This window comes from Coregonus clupeaformis, chromosome 21 (assembly GCF_020615455.1).
Source record: "Coregonus clupeaformis isolate EN_2021a chromosome 21, ASM2061545v1, whole genome shotgun sequence".
Lineage (NCBI taxonomy): Eukaryota > Metazoa > Chordata > Actinopteri > Salmoniformes > Salmonidae > Coregonus > Coregonus clupeaformis.
Window position 1 is genome coordinate 21,790,413 of NC_059212.1, and position 23,207 is coordinate 21,813,619.

Consider the following 23,207-nt stretch of genomic DNA (forward strand, 5'->3'; position numbering starts at 1 on the left):
TATGTTTTGGGGGTTAACCCCTAAACTCGCTGGACCTGGTACCGGGTCCAAACCACCACTCAGAGCTTAAAAGGTTTTAAGGATAACCAATGATCCAATAATGTTTAGGCAGAAAGCTGCCGTACTGTATAGAGTCACCACTTTCCTAGATAGAGAAACCCATTTTGACCTTTAACCCCTCATATCTGCGCTCCTCTCTTTCCCTGGCCTGGGCCTGCAGCTCCTCCTCCTCTCTGGTTGGCTGGCTGTGTTGCATCATCCTCCTGATCAGGACCCTGCAGGGCAAGCCACCTCTCATTGGCCAGCATGTCACACAGCTGCTGGTACTGGGCACAGCAGAAGAGCTGTGTGTCCGAGGGCATGTGTGTGAGATAGGGAATGAAAGAGAGATGTAGAGCAATATACAGTCAAAACATATAGCCCAATGTTTGTATCACAACTAAAGTTGCATAAATAACTCTAAATTAAGCAAATAGGAGGACCTGTTTCTTTGTTAACCGCACAACACAGAATATCTGCATGTGCTCAAATCATTTGGAGAAAATATCCTTTCTATACTGAATAAAAATAACTCAACATGCAACAATTTCAAAGATTTTACTGAGTTACAGTTCATATAAGGAAATCAGTCAACTGAAATAAATTCGTAAGGCCCTAATCTATGGATTTCACATGACTGGGAATACATTTATATATCTGTTAGTCACAGATACTGTACCTTTAAAAAAACATAGGACCATACAATGTAGCTCAGTATTTATTTAATACAATCATTTTTTTCTCATCTTTATCAATGGTGTTAATAATTTTGGACATCATTATATGTGTCACAAAAATGACCTGGGTTTATACTCGGTTGGTCTTTTCCCTTTATATTTTAAAGCGGTCTCTTCTTTGCTTTCAATGTCTCCTCCAGTCCTATCATTTCACTCCTGATGATACTATTTGTCTCCATGGAGGCCCCTCCTCCTTCGTTCACCCCATTCTGTCCACCACTATATATTTTCAGATCCTACTCTCTACAGAGCACACACACACTCACACACACAATTCCACATTGCTGTGTTTTCATTCCTGAAATTGAGTCACAAGAACCATGAAACATGAGAGTGCCAGTGTCTTTGAAAGCCTAGCACACATCAATACTGTTTGCTTGTCTTCACGTGTCTTTACTTGAAAGTCTTGAATGACAGCTATTTAGTTGCCACTGATGCTGGAGATGAGTGACATCCTTGGGCGATCACTACATCTCTCCCTGTCCACTTTTCATCCGGCTCAATGGTTTGACTCTCGGCTCATCACTGTCCCTTGATGTGGGTTGGCATTTTGATCGCTAGTCTCTTGAGAAGCAAGTGTGTCTCTGCAATGACTGTAAGTACCATTAATTCATGTTTTTCTGGCGTGAGTGATAGTGGAGGCTGCTGAGGGGAGGACGGCTCATAATAATGGCTGTGTTTGATGTATATGATACCATTCCAGTAATTCCCCTCCAGCCATTACCATGAGCCTGTCCTCCCCAATTAAGGTGCCACCAACCTCCTGTGGTATGTGATAAGATGGCATGTCAGAATTCCATTATATGGTTCCATGATATTCACATGATCATTTGATTGTTTACTGACTGTTCTCTTTTAGTAACGCTGCTATAGTAGATACTAAATAGATATAACTACACCATATCTGTCCTGTGTGAGCCATCACTCTGAAAGGATGTTCCCATAATGATCTGATGAATATCCTGAATACTTTTGTTTCTCAACATCACATTAGATGTAATCATGTATCGGGGCTATTTGTGAGGGATGTAGTGTAAACCTGTGCCGTGTTGCCAAATGTGAACATGCACGTGCATATTAAAAACACCTCTTGATCCTCTTATTCTCAGGAAAATAGAGGAAAGGATGGAGATAAGAACTGACCTCTATCCCCGCCTCTGTGCCCAAACAATAATAATTCAGCCCCTCCCCCATCCTTGAACCAGGCTCTTTCCACAGGCCCGGTCATCTAACGCAGGAGGACTTTGACATGGATGTGAATGAGCAGGAGGAGGAGGAAAAACGCCACAAGAAGAAGGCCATAGGCCAGTGGTGGGTGAGCAAGTGCAACAAAGATGCATGTGAGGAAGAAAAAGAAGGAAGAAGAAGAAATGGCGGAGGCAGGTTAGTTGACAGTCTGAGTTGGGCTGAGGAGCTGCAGGGCATTCTCAGTCCTCTGGCTGAGGCTGACTGTCAAAGGAGAACAAGCAGATCATTCGACATCACTGTAAGTGCTCTCTCTCTCTCTCTCTCTCTCTCTCTCTCTCTCTCTCTCTCTCTCTCTCTCTCTCTCTCTCTCTCTCTCTCTCTCTCTCTCTCTCATTCACTCTCGCGCGCGTGCTCTCTCTCCTTTTCTATCTCTCTTCCACTCTAACACCGAACAGACCTCAGCCAGCCAGTGAAAGTGTAGAGTAAGCAATTAACTGGAAACCGATCCATGATTTGACCAATCAGTTGTCATGTGATGAGATGAGGAAGTGGGGGACCATTCCAGCTACAGTCACTGGTTTTCAATGGTACCCTGTGGACTAAGTATTTCCTCTCTATTTATTTTATAGCCACAGTATAATAGATTAAGTGAAGTGACGGAGGATGACTCAAAAGGTTCATTAGTTTAATCAGCCACAGTGACACAGCAGCACCCTGAGAGCCGAGTGTGTGTGTGTGTGTGTGTGTGTGTGTGCATGCCTTCTCTTTGTCTTATGACTCACCACACTTGAACTGATGGTCAAGAGAGAGGAACAATCCTCCAGGAGGAAAACAAACAAAGTGTACACTCAAAAACATACATGTACAATCATGTACACAAACACGGCATTAGGTGAATGTTAGGTTTGCCAACATCCTGGTCAGCTCTCCTTCCACTGTTTTGCCTCCAGTGGAACAGATGATACCTCACATTATACAACAGTCTTGCTCTTTGCATAATATCCTGAATATCATTTCAATCTGGTAAAGCAGATTACATTTAGCCTAGTCTCTCCACCTCACATTCACTCCCATCCTAATTCTCTATCTATCTCAACATCTCTCCTTGAATTTCTCCCTTCACATTTCTTCATCTTCCCATCTCTCCCTTTCACGCTTCATCAATCATGTTGTTCCCATGGTGGAATGGAGCGATAGGGAGATGGAGGTAGAGAAAGAGGGGAATGGAGGATACAGAGAAAGAGAGAGAGATGGAGGAGCAGATAGGTCTGGGAAGCTGCAGCCATGCTAACAGTCACCAGGAGGAGAGTAGTAGAGAGTGCCCACGTCTTTCCATCAGCTGCGCAGACTCTCCCCCTCCTACCTTCCTTCTCTCTATCCATCCCCCTCCCTCCTTCTCTCCTCCCTCCTTCTCTCCTCCCTCCCACGTTCTTCTGCGTGTAGCTGTGGTATATGAGTGGGTCTCCTGGGTCTAGCTCACTGCAGTGTATGGAAGGGTAGGGCTGCTGCCTGTACAATGCGCTGAAGGATGGTACACCAGGAGAAACGTATTTACCAGGTGTGTGTTTGTAGTATATTGTATACCATGTATTCAAATACCGAATGTGTTAGCTTAATATAGGTATGTTAGGTGAATGTGTGGGTTATGTGTACGTGTGTGATTTTATCATGTAAGGGTGTGTCCGTGTGTATATTTGACCTGATTGTGCGTGTATTTCCGACTACATACATTAGCCTGTAGTTTTTGGTGTGCCATCCTGTGTGTGTGTACATTTCTGGTGTGTATGCTTTTTTATGTGTGCATTTCTGCATAGGTGCTGTTTCTCCTAGGTGGGTGTGGACATTTTGTAGAATGTACATTGCATGAGAGTTTGTTTGAGAGTAGGTTTATGCCATGCTTTTTACAGTAATACATATCATATACCTAAAACACCATACAGGGTGTGCTGTTTATTACATATGTTTCATATGGGCTATGTGGTCTATCTACCCAGTAGGACAGTACCTGGCTATGTGGTCTATCTACCCAGTAGGACAGTACCTGGCTATGTGGTCTATCTACCCAGTAGGACAGTACCTGGCTATGTGGTCTATCTACCCAGTAGGACAGTACCTGGCTATGTGGTCTATCTACCAAGTAGGACAGTACCTGGCTATGTGGTCTATCTACCCAGTAGGACAGTACCTGGCTATGTGGTCTATCTACCCAGTAGGACAGTACCTGGCTATGTGGTCTATCTACCAAGTAGGACAGTACCTGGCTATGTGGTCTATCTACCCAGTAGGACAGTACCTGGCTGTGTGTAGATGGTTTATCTACCCAGTAGGACAGTACCTGGCTGTGTGTAGATGGTTTATCTACCCAGTAGGACAGTACCTGGCTGTGTGTGTAGATGGTCTATCTACCCAGTAGGACAGTACCTGGCTGTGTATGTAGATGGTCTGTCTACCCAGTAGGACAGTACCTGGCTGTGTGTGTAGATGGTCTATCTACCCAGTAGGACAGTACCTGGCTGTGTGTGTAGATGGTCTATCTACCCAGTAGGACAGTACCTGGCTGTGTGTAGATGGTTTATCTACCCAGTAGGACAGTACCTGGCTGTGTGTAGATGGTTTATCTACCCAGTAGGACAGTACCTGGCTGTGTGTAGATGGTTTATCTACCCAGTAGGACAGTACCTGGCTGTGTGTAGATGGTTTATCTACCCAGTAGGACAGTACCTGGCTGTGTGTAGATGGTTTATCTACCCAGTAGGACAGTACCTGGCTGTGTGTAGATGGTTTATCTACCCAGTAGGACAGTACCTGGCTGTGTGTAGATGGTTTATCTACCCAGTAGGACAGTACCTGGCTGTGTGTGTAGATGGTCTGTCTACCCAGTAGGACAGTACCTGGCTATGTGGTCTATCTACCCAGTAGGACAGTACCTGGCTGTGTGTAGATGGTCTATCAGTAGGATAGTTCCTGGCTCGGTCTCCAGTGGGAGGAGACTAGAGTGGGTGGAATGTTGGCTGCTTCCTCTACAATGGGAGTGTCCATCTATGATTTATGACGTTACATCACAGCCCATCTGTCTGTGTGTGTGTGTGTTTCTGTTTGTTTCTATGTTTGTGCGTGTTCATGTTCGTGTTTGTGCTTGTTGTTGTTGTATTTCTGTGTTTGTGAGTGCGTATGTGTGGTATGGGCAATGCATAATAGATTTGAGAGGAGGTATGTATTTGTTGTGATGTGTGTTGGTGTTTGTGTGTTGCGGTGATGTGGGAGTGCATGTGTTGGCACAGTCTATGAATGGGCAGGAGGAAGTGTGGGTAGAGTCTAAAATGTGTCAATCAATTTATTTATGAAGCCCTTTTTACATCAGCAGATGTCACAAAGTGCTATACAGAAACCCAGCCTAAAACCCCCAACAGCAAGCAATGCAGATGTTGTGTGTGTGTGTGTGTGTGTGTGTGTGTGTGTGTGTGTGTGTGTGTGTGTGTGTGTGTGTGTGTGTGTGTGTGTGTGTGTGTGTGTGTGTGTGTGTGTGTGTGTGTGTGTGTGTGTGTGTGTGTGTGTGTGTGTGTGTGTGTGCGTGCGTGCGCGTGTGATACAACACATACTACAAGTGGGCCTGAGGGATATGGGCCCAGTAATGGACTCTAAATATAACATTAGTGTGGAAAAACTGGAAAGGAAAATCATGTTTACTGTAGCACGATGCATTTTCATTGCTTCTCTTTCTACACTGTATGTGGTTGCAGGAGCAGGTCTTTGAGAAGATAGGATATGTACATCAACCTAAAAGCTATATGACATAAACAACCTGCCCAGGACAAAATGTGCTTTGGATGTAGTGGGTAGAGAGAACAAACTGAAAAAATAAGGAGAGGAGGAAGAAACTGAGAAATAGAGATAGGGGTGGATAATAGAATGAATAGTCAGGAATGGAAAATGGGACAGATCAGGTGAAGCAGGAAATAGAAGAGAGGTAAGATGAGATGAAATCAGTGCGAGGTGATTGGACATTTTCTGGCCCATCAAAATTGTCCTTTGACAGGTCCAGTGAGTGTGTGTTGATCATAGAGATACTATCAAATGACTCTAATTCCTAATTCTATGGTGTTGATGGCCATTATTGATGACCTCACAATAGGCAGCCTATCTACTGAAGGCTATTGATGGTGACCTCGATGAGTGTTTCTTTGTCGCTCCGCCACTCACTGTTGAAAACTAGGCTACAATAGTGAATAGGAGGGACGTGTGTCTATTTATGTGGTGTGTTTATAAAAATACAGTACCAGTCAAAAGTTTGGACACACCTACTCAGGGTTTTTCTTTATTTTTACTATTTTCTACATTGTGGAATAATAGTGAAGACATCAAAACTATGAAATAGCACATATGGAATCATGTAGTAACCAAAAAAGTGTTCAACAAATATATTTTATATTCTCTCAACCAGCTTCACCTGGAATGCTTTTCCAACAGTCATAAAGGAGTTCCCACATATGGTGAGCACTTTTTGGCTGCTTTTCCTTCACTCTGCCGTCCGACTCATCCCAAACCATCTCAATTGGTTTGAGGTCGGGGGATTGTGGAGGCCAGGTCATCTGATGCAGCACTCCATCACTCTCCTTCTTGGTAAAATAGCCCTTACGCAGCCTGGAGGTGTGTTGGGTCATTGTCCTGTTGAAAAACAAATGATAGTCCCACTAAGCCCAAACAAGATGGGATGGTGTATCGCTGCAGAATGCTGTGGTAGCAATGCTGGTTAGTGTGCCTTGAATTCTAAATAAATCACAGACATTGTCACCAGCAAAGCACCCCCACACCCCCACACCCCCACACCATAACAGATCCTCCTCCATGCTTTACGGTGGGAACTACAAATGCGGATATCATCCGTACACCCACACCACGTCTCACAAAGACACAGCGGTTGGAACCAAAAATCTCCCATTTGGACTCCAGACCAAAGGACAAATTTCCACCGGCCTAATGTCCATTGCTCGTGTTTCTTGGCCCAAGCAGGTCTCTTCTTCTTATTGGTGTCCTTTAGTAGTGGTTTCTTTGCAGTAATTCGACCATGAAGGCCTGATTCACACAGTCCCCTCTGAACAGTTGATGTTGAGATATGTCTATGACTTGAACTCTGTGAAGCATTTATTTGCAATTTCTGAGGCTGGTAACTCTAATGAACTTATCCTCTGCAGCAGAGGTAACTCTGGGTCTTCCATTCCTGTGGCGGTCCTCATGAGAGCCAGTTTCATCATAGCGCTTGATGGTATTTGCGACTGCACTTGAAGAAACTTTCAAAGTAATGATGGACTGTCATTTCTCTTTGCTTATTTGAGCTGTTCTTGCCATAATATGGACTTGGTCTTTTACCAAATATGGCTATCTTCTGTATACCCCCCCTACCTTGTCACAACACAACTGATTGGCTCAAACGCATTAAGAAGGAAAGAAATTCCATTAATTAACTTTTAAGAAGGCACACCTGTTAATTGAAATGCATTCCAGGTGACTACCTCATGAAGCTGGTTGAGAGAATGCCAAGAGTGTGCAAAGCTGTCATCAAGGCAAAGGGGTTCTATTTGAAGAATCTCAAATATAAAATATAGTTTGATTTGTTTAACACTTTTTTGGTTACTACATGATTCCATATGTGTTATTTCATAGTTGTGATGTCTTCACTATTATTCTACAATGTAAAAATAGCAAAAATAAAGAAAAACCCTTGAATGAGTAGGTGTGTCCAAACTTTTGACTGGTAGTGTACATATGAGTGCACTTCTCTCCATCTATAAATGGCCTTTGATCTATGTGGGGTGAACGTTTGGGAGGTATGGAGTATTTTTATACGTTCAAGTGTGATCCTATTAGTGGTTTGTGGTATATTGTGCTATGTGTGATGTGTATGCTGTATGTGTATGGTATGGTATTTGTGTGATAAGAGTATGTGTGATGCGTTCATGTGTGTGGGTGTAAGTGTGTGTGTGTGGTTGTAAGTGTGTGTTTTCCTCTTGGCGTGCGTAGCTCTTTCCTTTCTCTTCGCGGCTCATTGAGTCAACAATGATTTCACCTCTAGAATGAACTCAGACTCCATTACAACGCTCCATCCATCCCTTCTTCGCCATTCCTCCACTCATCTCTTCTCTTTGTGTGCTTGTGTGACCATACTCCAATTCTACATCCCCCTATTGCTTTGGTTTAAGCAAGAGCATGCATTATTCGTTGTAATACTGACATTTGTTTTGCGTTTTATTTAATTTGCTCAGAATATTTTAATGTTGTCCAAACATCTTAGTTTACTGTGTCTCTTAAAGACTCCAATACATGAAAATCCTTAATCTTTATCATTGATGCCTGTTTTTATCATTAGGGTTTTTACTTCAGGTTTATTGTGGTATTGTAGGATTATTGGAGTATTGATCTGTTCTATTTGGCTCTACCTCCACCAGGCCCAGAGGAATGACAGAGAGTCCATCAGGCAGAAGCTGGCTCTTGGCAGTTTCTATGACGACGAAGAGCCAGTCATCTACAACAGCTGCAGCAAGAACGGCCTTCCCTCCCGGTGGGTTTGTGTTATGGTGATAATGTTTGTGTGTGTGCATGCGTACATGTTTCTTTTTGCTTGTGTTCTCTACGTGAAATAGGTAGGGTCAAATGAAACCTTTTGAGTTTACTGTAGTGTGTGTTGTAGTATTATGAAATAAGACATTGACCATCCTTTCGGGACAGTTTCAGCTACTGCAGCAGTAAAATGTGACAATAGCATCATTATATAAATATTGAGAGTAAGTTGTATAGCACTCTTTCCACCACTAGATGGTGTGGTGCTGTAGAGCTCAGTGAGTATTTGATATACAGTACTTTCTAGTGGAAGCGCTCTAGGCACAGGTCTAGGATTAGTTTACCCTCTGCCAAAAACTGACCGGCTCAGATTAGCGTCTCTAGGGGAAGCCTCATCCTTGAATAGAGAGTACTCAAATATAAACCATGTGGTATTGGTGAATATTCCATCTTGACAACAGGCAGGCAGGGTGGAATTACTTCCATATTACACTGAACAAAAACATAAACACAACATGCAACAATTTCAAATATTTTACTGAGTTACAGTTCATTTAAGGAAATCAGTCAATTGAAATGAATTCATTAGGCCCTAATGTATGGATTTCACATGACTGGAAATACAGATATGCATCTGTTGGTCACATATACCTTTAAAAAAAAGTAGGGGCGTGGATCAGAAAACCAGTCAGTATCTGGTGTGACCACCATTTGCCTCATGCAGCGCGACACATCTCCATCGCATAGAGTTGATCAGGCTGTTGATTGTGACCTGTGGAAGGTTGTCCCACTCCTCTTCAATGGCTGTGCGAATAAGCTGGATATTGGCGGGAACTGGAACACGCTGTCATACACGTTGATCCAGAGCATCCCAAACATGCTCAGTGGGTGACATGTCTGGTGAGTATGTAGGCCATGGTACAACTGGGACATTTTAAACTGTACAGATCCTTGCTAAATGGGGCTGTGCGTGCATCATCATCCTGAAACATGAGGTGATGGCAGCGGATCAATGGCACAACAATGGGCCTATCGTCCACGGTATCTCTGTGCATTCAAATTGCCATCGATAAAATGCAATTGTGTTCATTGTCTGTAGCTTATGCCTGCCCATACCTTAACCCCACCGCCACCATGGGGCACTCTGTTCACAATGTTGACATCAGCAAACCACTCGCCCACACGACGCCATACACGCTGTTTGCCATCTGCCCCGTACAGTTGAAGCCGAGATTCATCCATGAAGAGCACACTTCTCCAGCATGCCAGTGGCCATTGAAGGTGAACATTTACCCACTGAAGTCGGTTACGACACCGAACTGCAGTCAGGTCAAGACCCTGGTGAGGACGACGAGAATGCAGATGAGCTTCCCTGAGACGGTTTATGACAGTGCAGAAAGTCTCAGACCATTCCGCTGGTGAAGAAGCCGGATGTGGAGGTTCTGGGCTTGTGTGGTTACCCATGGTCTGCGGTTTTGAGGCCAGTTGGACGTACTGCCAAATTCTTTAAAACGACGTTGGAGGCGGCTTATGGTAGAGAAATTAACATTCAATTATTTGGCAACAGCTCTGGTGGACATTACTGCAGTCAGCATGCCAATTGCGCGCTCCCTCAAAACTTGAGACATCTGTGGCATTGTGTTGTGTGACAAAACTGCACATTTTAGAGTGGCCTTTTAAGAAAAAGCCATATCTCAGACTGGCCAATAAAAATAAAAGATTAAGATGGGCAGTCTGAGATATGTTTTTTTTCTTCAACTCTGCCTAGAAGGTCAGCATCCCGGAGTCGCCTCTTCTCTGTTTACGTTAAGACTGGTGTTTTGCGGGTACTATTTAATGAAGCTGCCAGTTGAGGACCTGTGAGGTGCCTGTTTCTCAAACTAGACTAATGTATTTGTCCTCTTGCTCAGTTGTGCACCGGGGCCTCCCAATTCTCTTTCTATTCTGGTTAGAGACAGTTTGCGCCGTTCTGTGAAGGGAGTAGTACACAGCGTTGTACGAGATCTTCAGTTTCTTGGCAATTTCTCTCATAGAATAGCCTTCATTTCTCAGAACAAGAATAGACTGACGAGTTTCAGAAGAAAGTTATTTGTTTCTGGACATTTTGAGCCTGTAATCGAACCCACAATTGCTGATGCTCCAGATACTCAACTAGTCTCAAGAAGGCCAGTTTTATTGCTTCTTTAATCAGCACAACAGTTTTCAGCTGTGCTAACATAATTGCAAAAGGGTTTTATAATGATCAATTAGCCTTTTAAAATGATAAACTTGGATTAGCAAACACAATGTGCCATTGGAACACAGGACTGATGTTTGCTGATAATGGGCCTCTGTACGCCTATGTAGATATTCCATTAAAAATCAGCCATTTACAACATTAACAATGTCTACACTGTATTTCTGATCAACTTTATGTTATTTTAACAGTAGTGTATATACTGTATTCTATTTTACAGTATTTTAGTCAATACCACTCCGACATTGCTCTATCTAATATTTATATATTTCTTAATACCATTCTTTTACTTTTAGATTTGTGTGTATTGTTGTGAATTGTTAGATACTACTGCACTGTTGGAGATAGGAACACAAGCATTTCGCTACACCCGCAATAACATCTTGCTAAATATGTGTAGGTGACCAATAACATTTGATTTGATTTGAAGAACATATTACACCCACACACTGTAGGTTTGTGAATACCAAAATGCATGAGTATAGACACAAGGTTAATCGAATCCCTCAGAAACTGCATGTCTCTCTGACGCGTGAACATGAGTGCCTACACCTTGCTCTTTTCCTAGAAAAGAGGTAGGAGTTTATTCAAATTAAAGGGGACCGCCCCCAGTCCAGTTTAGGGAAGCGCTCATCTGTCTGTGGTCTAGCCACTGGAAATAAAGAAGTGTTGGCTTTTTCTGTCCACTGCTCCTATTGGATGTTCTCTTGTCACATGACCCTTAGTGAAGGTCAAACTATAACAACCGGTACATTGTAAGTTGGAAAATCCAATGTGAACAGGCATTTGGGGGTTGGGTGTGGTTCCTCACTTCGTGTTTTGTTAGAGCTTGAATGAATGAGGTTAGTATGAGCTGTTATCATCACTCTGGCCAAGAGACTGTCAGCCACAGCTGGCTGGTGGCACCTTAATTGGGGACGAATGGCTGGAATGGAATGTTTGATAATATTCCATTTACTCCATTCCAGCCATTATTATGAGCCGTCCTCCCCTCACCAGCCTCCTGTGCTGTCAACGGTTCCAATTATTGTGTCATGTTGTGCGTTTGTTGTTTCATTGAACCTTTTGTTGTTGCTTGTTTTACCTATTGAGGAGGGAGCCTTATTGAGCTGGGTTTCGTAACCCTTGATGCTACACCTAATCTGTTACTTATAATAGTGATTGCATGATGTAAGCAATTGAAACCACACAAAGCCCCAAACACCCTACATGATCCCTTCTGCCCTCTTTCACTCTCCTGTGCGGATTTGAGATGACTGGGTTGATGTAAAAGCAATAGTTCCACCTTTCATGATTTTTTTGAAAGCAACTTTCTGGAATGAAATGAAGCCCCAGATCTAAGATTCGCAAAGGACAGTGAAATGAAGCCAGGATTTTTTCCCCTGCCCCTGCACATTTGCTCAATTCAATTCCAAATTGACCGCTAGCCGCTACCCTTAGGGGCTTTGTGTAGATCTAAAAGGATTGGAAAGAGGAAAGCAATATGGTGAAAATTCAAGCTAATGTATATATCAGTGGTCCACCTTGAGAATATTACCATACCTACTCAATAATTTCCTATCTACAGGAAATGCCTAAGGGTATAGGGTTATATGGGTCAATGTGGAATTTAGCCATTCTCTCTCCCCCTTCCTCCCTTTCTGTCTGTCGCTCCCCCTTTTCTCAGGTTGTAATTTGATTATACTCTCTCTCTCCCCCTCCCCCTCCCTCTCCCTCTCCCCCTCCATCTCTCTCTCTCTCTCTCTCTCTCTCTCTCTCTCTCTCTCTCTCTCTCTCTCTCTCTCTCGCTCTCTCTCTCCCCTCTCCCTCTCCCTCCATCTCTCTCTCTCTCTCTCTCTCTCTCTCTCTCTCTCCCTCCCCTCCCTCTCTCTCCCTCTCCTCTCCCTCCCTCTGTCTCCCTCTCTCTCTCTCTCTCTCTCTCTCTCTCTCTCCCCTCCTCTCCCTCTCTCTCTCCCTCCCTCTCTCTCCCTCTCTCCCTCTCTCTCTCTCTCTCTCTCTCTCTCTCTCTCTCTCTTCTCTCTCTCTCTCTCTCTCTCTCTCTCTCTCTCTCTCTCTCTCTCTCTCTCTCTCTATGTCTCTCACTGTCAGGCCTCAGAGTGGTGTGAATCTGCAGGTCTGTTTTGTGAATGACAGCAGCAGTGACAAGGACAGTGATGCCGAGGACAGCAAGACAGAGACAAGCCTGGATACGCCGCTGTCACCCGTGGTACACACTGTGGATGTAAATGTGTGTGTGTGTAGTTTGTGTGTGTTCTCCACATTCATTCACACAATTGATTCATTTGAACCTGACTTAACAGGAGAAAAAGAAGCAAATTGACTGTGGAATGTATGTGTGTGAGCATACACTTACACCAATGACGATGACTTTGAAGTATGTATGTATAGGGGACGTGGGTAATCATACATTATCGTCTATGATTCTGTATAATCACTCTGGTGTACATATGTGTTTTTCCAGAGTAAGCAGAGTTCGTCCCTGTCGGACCGGGACACAGGCGAGGAGGACTCGGACCCCCTGGAGGAATGTGGCTTCTGGCGAGTGCAGCGGCGGCTCCAGGAGGAGGCCCGGGTGGCGCTGGCGTTGGCTCGCCCCATGGCCCGCATGCAGGTGGAGGTAGAGAGACAGATCCAGCTCCACCGCCGCTCGCCCGTCGCTGACCTGGTCAGTGTGTGTGTTGTAGACCTGTCATTTCTGATAAGTTGACTTGGCTGGAGAGAGAGGAGACTTGAGGCCATGGTGTGATTGAAGTAACACATTTAATACAGAATTATTCTGGCTACATGCATTACAATTGCAAGACGCGAGAGCAAGTTAAATCTTAGATGCAAGGGCATAGTACAAAATGAATAGCATGGCATTTCCGTTTACAGTTTGGTGTCAAAAGCAGTGGTGGAAAAAGTATTTAATTGTCATACTTCAGTAAAAGTAAAGATACCTTAATAGAAAATGACTCAAGTAAAAGTGAAAGTCAACCAGTAAATACTACTTGAGTAAAAGTCTAAAAGTATTTGGTTTTAAATATACTTAAGTATCAAATGTAAAAGTAAAAGTATAAACCATTTCAAATTCCTTATATTAAGCAAACCAGACGGCACAATTTATTTTAATTTTTTTATTGACGGATAGCCAGGAGCACACTCCAACACTCAGACATAATTTACAAACAAAGCATTCTGTTTAGTGAGTCTGCCAGATCAGAGGCAGTAGGGATGACCAGGGATGTTCTCTTGATAAGTGTGTGAATTGGAGCATTTTTCTGTCAAAATGTAACGAGTACTTTTGGGTGTCAGGGAAAATGTACATTATTTTCTTTAGGAATGTAGTGAAGTAAAAGTTGTCAAAAATATAAATAGTGAAGTAAAGTACAGATACCCCAAAAAACTACTTAAGTAGTACTTTAAAGCATTTTTACTTAAGTACTTTACACCACTGGTCAAAAGCAGTGGCTTAAAAGCCCTAATGGCAAAGAAGCAAATTCTTCTTCTGAGTCTCAAGACTACATAGTCATTCTGAATTACGTATACATGCACCAGTACAGACGTTGGTTAATATGAAACTCCCACGTGAAAAAAGACTACAGTTTACTATAGAATATTATAGTACACTGTAAACCCCAATGTGCTGTCATTACTCACAACTTTTGAGAAACCCGTTACACTTAATATATCTGAGTACAGTTACTTAAAGTGATTTAGTAGTCATCATTACTCAAATAGGGGTCCAGATTTTAGTTGTATCAGCTTGATTTTTTAAATAATGCCCCCACTAAGCCACGCCTCCAAAATAATTTCCCAGTGTGCCTTGCCTTTGAGTGAATTGTAACATTACCACCTATGACTGTATTTGTTAGTGACAGAGACATGGTTGTTGAATTCGTTCATTTTCAGTCCTGTGGCCTTCACCAAGTGAGTTCCTAGGCGAATGTTATCATTGTAATTAAACTCTTTATGACAATACATTACGTATCTCATAAGGCCTTATTTTGAGGCCTACTTTACAGGCCACATCAGGCCTGTGTCACGGATTCTGCCGAGGCTGCTCCTCCTCCTTGCTCGGGCAGGCTTCGGCATTCGTCATCCCCGGAGTACTAGCTGCTGCCGATCGATGTTTCGGTGTTTGTCTTGTTCTGTCTTGAGTGGTTACACCTGTATACTATTATGTTTGATTGTAGTCCCTATATTTACCCATGTCTCTCGTTTGGTAATTGTGTGTTATTGTTTTGTATCTCGTATGGTCGGCATTGCTGTTGTCGTATGCGTGTATTTGTTTTCCTCCCTGTTAGGAGGTTTTGTTTTGTATGTTCTTTACTGACTAGTAAAGTACGTCTGCCAGTATCTCTGTGTCCTGCGCTTGACTTCGTTCACCGCATACACGTCGCCCTTGACAGCCTGTAAGTAGGGTTGCAAAATTCCAGTAACTTTCCAAAAATGCCCAATTTTCAAAAAATCCTAGTTGAAGAATTTCCAGGAATCGTCCAACCGGGATTTCTGGAAAACTTGGGAAATTGACTAGAATTTTGCAACCCTACCTGCAAGTCACATTATGCTGGCTTGCAAAGTGATGTGCAATTCCTATTGGAATCCATTTTTATTCACCTGCAACCTGCATTCATAATGACTGCCAGGGTTAGGATCAATGTGAGGAGACTACCTAAGCCATTTATATTGGGACAACCATTTCAGTAATGGGTGCAAAAAATCTAACTAAATGACTGGATTAGTTTAGAAAAATGTATGTTATTTATTTTTGTGTAGCATAAGATTAATCAATCAATCGTTCAAAAACACTGATATCAAAAACAATAAACCTGCAGTAGACCATGCTGGGAAAAAAGTTAATTTGTTTTCATAACTTTAAAAAATAGAGTTGATTTGACTTCTGATTTAGTTTTGAGTCAGTACCACATAAACATGTTAAGTAATAATGACTTTTTATTGACTTTGAGTTCAACTTACTAGAAGTATTTGAGTTAACAATAATGTGTATTCTGTATTAAACTGTAGTATACTGTAGAATACTACACTCTGCATGGTAGTATCTCTCGACCTTGCGTAGTATTACTCTAGAATTTAGTAGTATACTGGAGAATACTATACAACACACTGTAGTATTCTTTGATCATTTGTAGTATATCATTTTTTTGTGTACTGTAGAATACTATAGTAAATACTACAGTATTAATGCGCAAAAACACTACAGTTTATTAACTATAGTAATAATACAGTATTTACATTTGCATATACCCCACCCATTGCCATCCCCCATATCTCAATTTGTGTGAGCCATTAATGAGAAACCTACATGCCAAGTATAGACTATATTGTGTTCCCTACAGGTTATAGACTCCAGTCCTACCTACAGGTTATGAAACATTTGCTATTTTAATATTGCCCAGTAGGTTTCCTCAAGGAGAAAGACCCCACTTCTATGTCAAAGATAATAAAACAAAAAACACTACAGCACATTTGACAGTATACTACAATCATGTCCGCTAAAACACTGCAGTAAATACTACATTATACTCCAGTAATGTCCGCAAAAACACTACAGTAAATACTACAGTATACTACAGTCAGCAAAACACTACAGTGAATACTACAATAAAGTCCACAAAAACACTACAGTGAATACTATAGTATATAAATATAGTAATACTACAGTATTTATACCATAGTATACTATAGTATTTTTTCATGTGGGCTGATACAGCTTTCAGTTGAACAATGAGAACACTGAGACTTCTGCTACTATGTCATGTTTCCTGCTACAGAGAGTGAAATTCAGCCGCTTCAGCCAGTTCAAAGTTGGATTGTCACCAATTCCTGAGGCCTTTGAGAAATTGGTGACCTGTGTGATCTGAGATCCAGAGTGATGGAAAATCACTTGGGAAAAAAATTGTACTTCTAAACATTTTTACTTACGTTTAAGCAATCAAGCAGGTTACTCATATTGTGTTTGTAAGCAAAGATATGTAGGATATGGCATCTGGCTTGGGTTCTCCTCCATCCTCAATGTGTGTGTGTGTACAGTGCATTGAGAAAGTATTCAGACCCCTTGACTTTTTCCACATTTTGTTACGTTACAGCCTTATTCTAAAATTGATTAAATAAACGTTTTTTCCTCATCAATCTACACACAATACCCCATAATGACAAAGCAAAAACAGGTTTTTAGAAATTATTGCAGACTCGAAATTGAGCTCAGGTGCATCCTGTTTCCATTTATCATCCTTGAGATGTTTCTACAACTTGATTGGAGTCCACCTGTGGTAAATTCAATTGATTGGACATGATTTGGAAAAGCACACACCTGTCTATATAAGGTCCCACAGTTGACAGTGAATGTCAGAACCCGATGTTCACTCTGACAGAGCTCTAGAGTTCCTCTGTGGAGATGGGAAAACCTTCCAGAAGGACAACCATCTCTGCAGCACTCCACCAATCAGGCCTTTATGGTAGAGTGGCCAGACGGAAGCCACTCCTCAGTAAAAGGCACATGACAGCCCACTTGGAGTTCGCCAAAAGGCACCTAAACGACTTAGACCATGAGAAACAAGATTCTTTGGTCTGATGAAACCAAGATTGAATTCTTTGGCCTGAATGCCAAGCGTCATGTCTGGAGGAAACCTGGCACCATCCCTACGGTGAAGCATGGTGGTGGCAGCATCATGCTGTGGGGATGTTTTTCAGCGGCAGGGACTGGATACTAGTCAGGATCGAGGGAAAGATGAACGGAGCAAAGTACAGAGAGATCCTTGATGAAAACCTGCTCCAGAGCGCTCAGGACCTCAGTCTGGGGCAAAGGTTCACCTTCCAACAGGACAACGACCCTAAGCACACAGCCAAGAGAACGCAGGAGTGGCTTCGGGACAAGTCTCTGAATGTCCTTGAGTGGCCCAGCCAGAGCCCGGACTTGAACCCGATCTAACATCTCTGGAGAGACCCGAAAATAGCTGTGCAGCGACGCTCCCCATCCAACCTGACAGAGCTTGAGAGGATATGCAGAGAAGAATGGGAGAAACTCCCCAAATACAGGTGTGCCAAGCTTGTAGCGTCATTTCCAAGAAGACTCGAGGCTGTAATCGCTGCCAAAGGTGCTTCAACAAAGTACTGAGTAAAGGGTCTGAATACTTATGTAAATGTAATATTTAATCCTATACGCAATATATAGGATTGGGTGGTTGAATATACACTATATATACAAAAGTATGTGGACACCCCTTCAAATTAGTGGATTCGGCAATTTCAGCCACACCCGTTGCTGTGTATAAAATCGAGCACACAGCCATGCAATCTCCATAGAGGAACATTGGCAGTAGAATGGCCCTACTGAAGAGCTCAGTGACTTTTAATGTGGCACCCTCATAGGAAGCCACCTTTCAAACAATTCAGTTTCGTCACATTTCTGCCCTGCTAGAGCTGCACCGGTCAATTGTAAGTGCTGTTATTGTGAAGTGGAAATGTCTAGGAGCAACAACAGCTCAGCCGCGAAGTGGTAGGCCACACAAGCTCACAGAACGGGACTGCCGAGTGCTGAAGCGCGTAAAAATAATCTGTCCTGTCCTCGGTTGCAACACACTACCGAGTTCCAAACTGCCTCTGGAAGCAACATCAGCACAAGAACTGTTCGTCGGGAGCTTCATGAAATGGGTTTCCATGGCCGAGCAGCCGCACACAAGCCTAAGATCATCATACGCAATGCCAAGCGTCGGCTGGAGTGGTGTAAAGCTTGCCGCCATTGGACTCTGGAGCAGTGGAAACGCGTTCTCTGGAGTGATGAATCACGCTTCACCATCTGGCAGTCCAACGGATGAATCTGGGTTTGGCGGATGCCAGGAGAACGCTACCTGCACGAAAGCATAGTGCCAACTGTAAAGTTTGGTGGAGGAGGAATAATGGTCTGGGGCTGTTTTTCATGGTTTGGGCTAGGCCCCTTAGTTCCAGTGAAGGGAAATCTTAACACTTCTGTGCTTCCAACTTTGTGGCAACAGTTTGGGGAAGGCCATTTCCTGTTTCATCATGACAATGCCCCCATGCACAAAGCGAGGTCCATACAGAAATGGTTTGTCGAGATTGGTGTGGAAGAACTTGACTGGCCTGCACAGAGCCCTGACCTCAACCGCATCGAATCTTTGGGATTAATTGGAACGCTAACTGCGAGCCAGGCCTAATCGCCCAACATCAGTTCCCAACCTCACTAATGCTCTTGTGGCTGAATGGAATCAGGTCCCTGCAGCAATGTTCCAACATCTAGTGGAAAGCCTTCCCAGAAGATTAGAGGCTGTTATAGCAGCAAAGGGGGACCAACTCCATATTAATGCCCATGATTTTGGAATGAGAAGTTCGACGAGCAGGTGTCCACATACTTTTGTAGTGTATATTGGGTGGTTGAAATTATGTCTAATTTTTAATTTGATTTGACATATTTGATTTGACCTTATTTCAATGTTAATAGTTAAAATGGTATGTTTGAATCAACGTCATTGTTTCAACGTCATGCCATCAACCTAAATAAAGAGGTATATTGAACTAAAATCTGAAGCAACAGTCCAACAATTTCTGCCTGAACGTTGACTCCTACTGGTATATGAGGGGTAATGTACTCAGTGAGAACACATCTACCATCCAGATGCCTAACTCTATGTACCCTGCTTAGCTTTGGAAACAAGCTATGTTCATTTCAGCTGAGCTACGATGTCAACACCTTTAGATATTGTTCAGCTTCCGTACTCATTTGTGTAGACTACATACATAACATTGAATAGTTTAAAGTAAATCCTCTTACTTTTCATACACATGCTCTATGTGAAAGTACATTCAGAGTGGGGTTTATTTAGGCTACATTCACATCTGATTTGCCCAACAAAGGACACCATCATTCCAATGTGTAGAGAGGTATACTATCATTCATCCATGGTTGAATGGAACTTTAGAAGTTTAGAAGTAGTTACCATTAGCCCTATAGATAGGATGCCAAATTCTTAATATTAATAATACACTTTTACCTTTGGATATTGTCTTTAATCTACAAGCTATTAATATGTTGGTTCTCCATCTAAACCAAAAATCTAAGTTGAGGAATAGGACTCAATCAAATCAAACTTTATTTGAAGTGAATTTAAAGTTCGATTTGATGTAGTGCTATTCTTTAACTTTGATTTTTGGTTGAGATGCAGACGTGAATCCAACATATCAATCATTAATTTGTAGACAAACTTGATATTGAATTGTGAACGCAACCAAATATCAACATTTGAAGGAAATCTTCTGCTTGGATAGTATATATATACTGTAGGCTATATTATGAATAACATGCATACAAGACAATATCCAAAGGTAAAGTTTATTATTAGTAATTTGGTATGCTATTTAAAGGGATAATGGTAACTACTTCTAAACTTCCAAAGATCCAATCAACCATTGACGAATGATAGCATACCTAGCTACACGTTAAAATGATGGTGTCCTTTGGGCGAATCAGATGTCAATGTAGCCTACATAAACCCAACCTCACTCCGAATGTATTTTCACATACAGCTTGTGTAAGAAAAGTTAGAGGAGTTTACTTTCAACTATTAAACGTTATTAAGGAAGTCTACGCAAAGGAATATGGAATCTGATCAATGTCTGAATGTGTTGCTGTGACAGCTCAGCTGAATCGAACACAGCTTGTTCCCAAAGCTAAGCAGGGTACATAGAGGTAGGTCTCTGGATGATAGACTTGTTCTCACTGAAGGCCATTACCCCTCTTACACCAGCAAGAGTCACTGTTCAGGCAGAAATTGTTGGACTGTGGCGTCACATTTTAGTTCAATATACCTCTTTATTTAGGTTGATAGCATGACGTTGAAACAATGACGTTGATTCAAACGTACTATTTTACTATCAAGGTCAAATAAAATATGTCTAATAAAATATGAAATTCAACGTAATTTCAACCACCCAATATACAGTTTATTGAATATAGGATAAAGATGTTTACGTTTCTATGTTGAATTTTCAACACAATTTCAACATATACATAGTTCTGATGATTATGTTGAAATTAGATTGATGTAACAACCTCTTAGTCAGGTTAAGTCAATGTATTTCAGTTGAAGTTTTACCCTAATTTCAATGTTTGGTTGAAATTAGATGAAAACAGTGCTGGTTGATGACTTCTTTCAAATCCAATGTATTTCCCACATTGATTCCACGTCACAATACGTTGACAAATTACGTTGAAACAAAGTTGATTCAACCAGTGTGTGCCCAGTGGGTTGCATCTAACCACCCTAACCCCAAAGGCCCAAATACACAATCTATAGTTACCTTTTTTCTCCAAGCAACATTAGATCAACATGACTGTGCTGACTACTGACTAATGTGACCCCTGTTTCTATTCAATGTTGTTCTAACGTTGTCCCTGTGTCTCTCTGTGTGCAGCTGCCCCACCTGCCCCACATCAGTGAGGGTCTGATGAAGAGGAGTCTGAGGAGGGGAGACATGAGGGACATGAGCCTGGGCCAGCTCCAGGTCATCACCAACGATCTGCACTCACAGATACAGAGTGAGTACACACAGGCACACACGTATGCACACAAACACTACACACACACACATGCCAACAAACACACAGGCATGCATGTATGCACACAAACACTACACACACACACACCAACAAACACACACACGTATGCACACAAACACTACACACACACACACACACACACACACACACACATACGGCAATAAACACACACATGCATATATGCACACAAACACTACACACACACACACACACACACACGCCAACAAACACACAGGCACGCATATATGCACACAAACACTACACACACACACACGCCAACAAACACACACACACACACATACGCACACAAACACTACACTAAACACACTTACGTACACACACAATCTGCCTTCATCACCACCATCATAACTCTGTTGTTCTGGTGCTATGAGGATGTTAAGAGAAAAAATGGATGACGTTGCAGGCCTGAATGAGGAGCTGGTGCAGCTGTTGCTGATGAGAGATGAGCTCCATGTGGAGCAGGATGCCATGCTGGTGGACGTAGAGGACCTGACCAGGTGGAGATCCCTTTCATACACACACGTACATATTGTACAGTATTATGACCATAGAAGCACACACACATACATATATTAATACACACACAGTTGCGCACCAACATCACTAACACAAATACCAATAGGAGGTCAAATGCCATGGAACGTCTCAGTTTAAAAATACATTCTTCTGAAAACGTACTTGAGTCACCATTGCATCATTTCAACAACAAAAAAAGATGTACCTGTTATTTGTTGTTCTTTCTTGTCACAGGCATGCTCAGAGCCAGCAGAGACACCTGACAGAGAAAACCCTCTCCAAATAAAACCCCTGCCACCTGTCACCCACATCACATGACAACCACAACCACCACAGAGCAGTGGTCAAAAACCCTGGTCCTGGAGACCAATAAGGTGTGCAGGCTTTTGCTCCAGCACAGCACTTTCACAGCTGATTCAACTAATCAATATCTTTGATGCTCAGTTGATTAGTTGAATTAGGTATGTTAGTGCTAGGCTGGACCAAGCCTGGACATGCTTTAGCTCGTCAGGGTTAGGGTCCACCGCTAGAGAACCACACCCATCCGGGAGTCATACAGGGCCCTGAGTTTTAAGTGGTCAGGCAAAACTCTGGGCCCCAGTCATAAACCATGTGTCGTTGTGGCAGTTTGATCACAGAAGATGACTAGAGTTCTGTTTGTTGCCCCGCTCAGCCAGTCGCGTGCTTTGTAGAATACTCAACACACTGCATAGCTATGTATCTATTAAACACATAGTTGTTTGTGCTGTTGCTAAGGAATGAGCTCCTAGGCTTCCCAGTGTATAAACTTTGCGGCAACTGCACAGATCTTGTATGAATCATTTAGACACACATGGATGTAGTACAGCTGTTGTTGCATAATTCCACCTGCTTTAACATGCTGATGTTTTGAAGATTTACTGGTTGACCCTTGATTTTGCCAAATTTACAGACAGATTGCATTGACCTTATTTTTAGTCTGCACTATAGGTGGAATGAAAGCTAAGGGTCCTTTTAGTGTTCTTTGTGGCAGGGTTTAAATAACTAATCTTACTAAACCATGTTCCAAATATTAACATTGGTTTAGCCTAATATTTTTATGATGCCCCCAAATGTCAATGTGTAATTCAATCCCTGCTTTGTGACCCTAATGCTAGTCCACAGTAAAACATTCAAAAATATATATTTTAAGACAAAATATTATTGACAAAGTAAAATCCCAATTATTAAGAACTAAAGATGTCTGAGCTGCAGGGACGGCCTGTTCAATAGGGCGATATGGGCGACGCACTGCCAAACGGGAAAAGGAAGGGATTTTTTTTTCTAATCAATTATATCACGGCAACAGTAGTTATCAGTGTTG

The 23,207-nt window shown here is 42.4% G+C and overlaps 1 protein-coding gene across 5 annotated transcripts; it reads left to right on the top strand.

Annotated features, from left to right (window-relative positions):
• The first annotated feature begins 1,058 nt into the window (after positions 1–1,058).
• Positions 1,059–22,495, top strand: LOC121535075 (schwannomin-interacting protein 1). 5 transcript variants are annotated; one of them, XM_041841776.2, is made up of 8 exons: positions 1,059–1,371; positions 1,982–2,262; positions 8,408–8,520; positions 12,844–12,982; positions 13,217–13,420; positions 21,184–21,307; positions 21,753–21,846; positions 22,100–22,495. In XM_041841776.2, exons 2-8 carry the CDS (start codon positions 2,026–2,028, stop codon positions 22,149–22,151), a joined length of 963 nt encoding a protein of 320 aa, XP_041697710.1. In that variant the 5' UTR covers positions 1,059–1,371; positions 1,982–2,025; the 3' UTR covers positions 22,152–22,495. The 5 variants fall into 5 exon arrangements, with proteins under 5 accessions (XP_041697710.1, XP_041697711.1, XP_041697712.1 ...); XM_041841777.2 differs by having other exon boundaries at positions 12,844–12,976; XM_041841778.2 differs by having other exon boundaries at positions 1,065–1,371; positions 12,844–12,961.
• Positions 22,496–23,207: the final 712 nt, after the last annotated feature.

Excerpts from the sequence above, each read along its gene's own strand:
- LOC121535075 (XM_041841776.2), top strand. The coding sequence starts at position 2,026 with ATGGATGTGAATGAGCAGGAGGAGGAGGAAAAACGCCACAAGAAGAAG. Across the intron at positions 21,308-21,752 it reads TCTGCACTCACAGATACAGA|GCCTGAATGAGGAGCTGGTG; the intron begins GTGAGTACACAC and ends ATGACGTTGCAG. Across the intron at positions 21,847-22,099 it reads GACGTAGAGGACCTGACCAG|GCATGCTCAGAGCCAGCAGA; the intron begins GTGGAGATCCCT and ends TTCTTGTCACAG.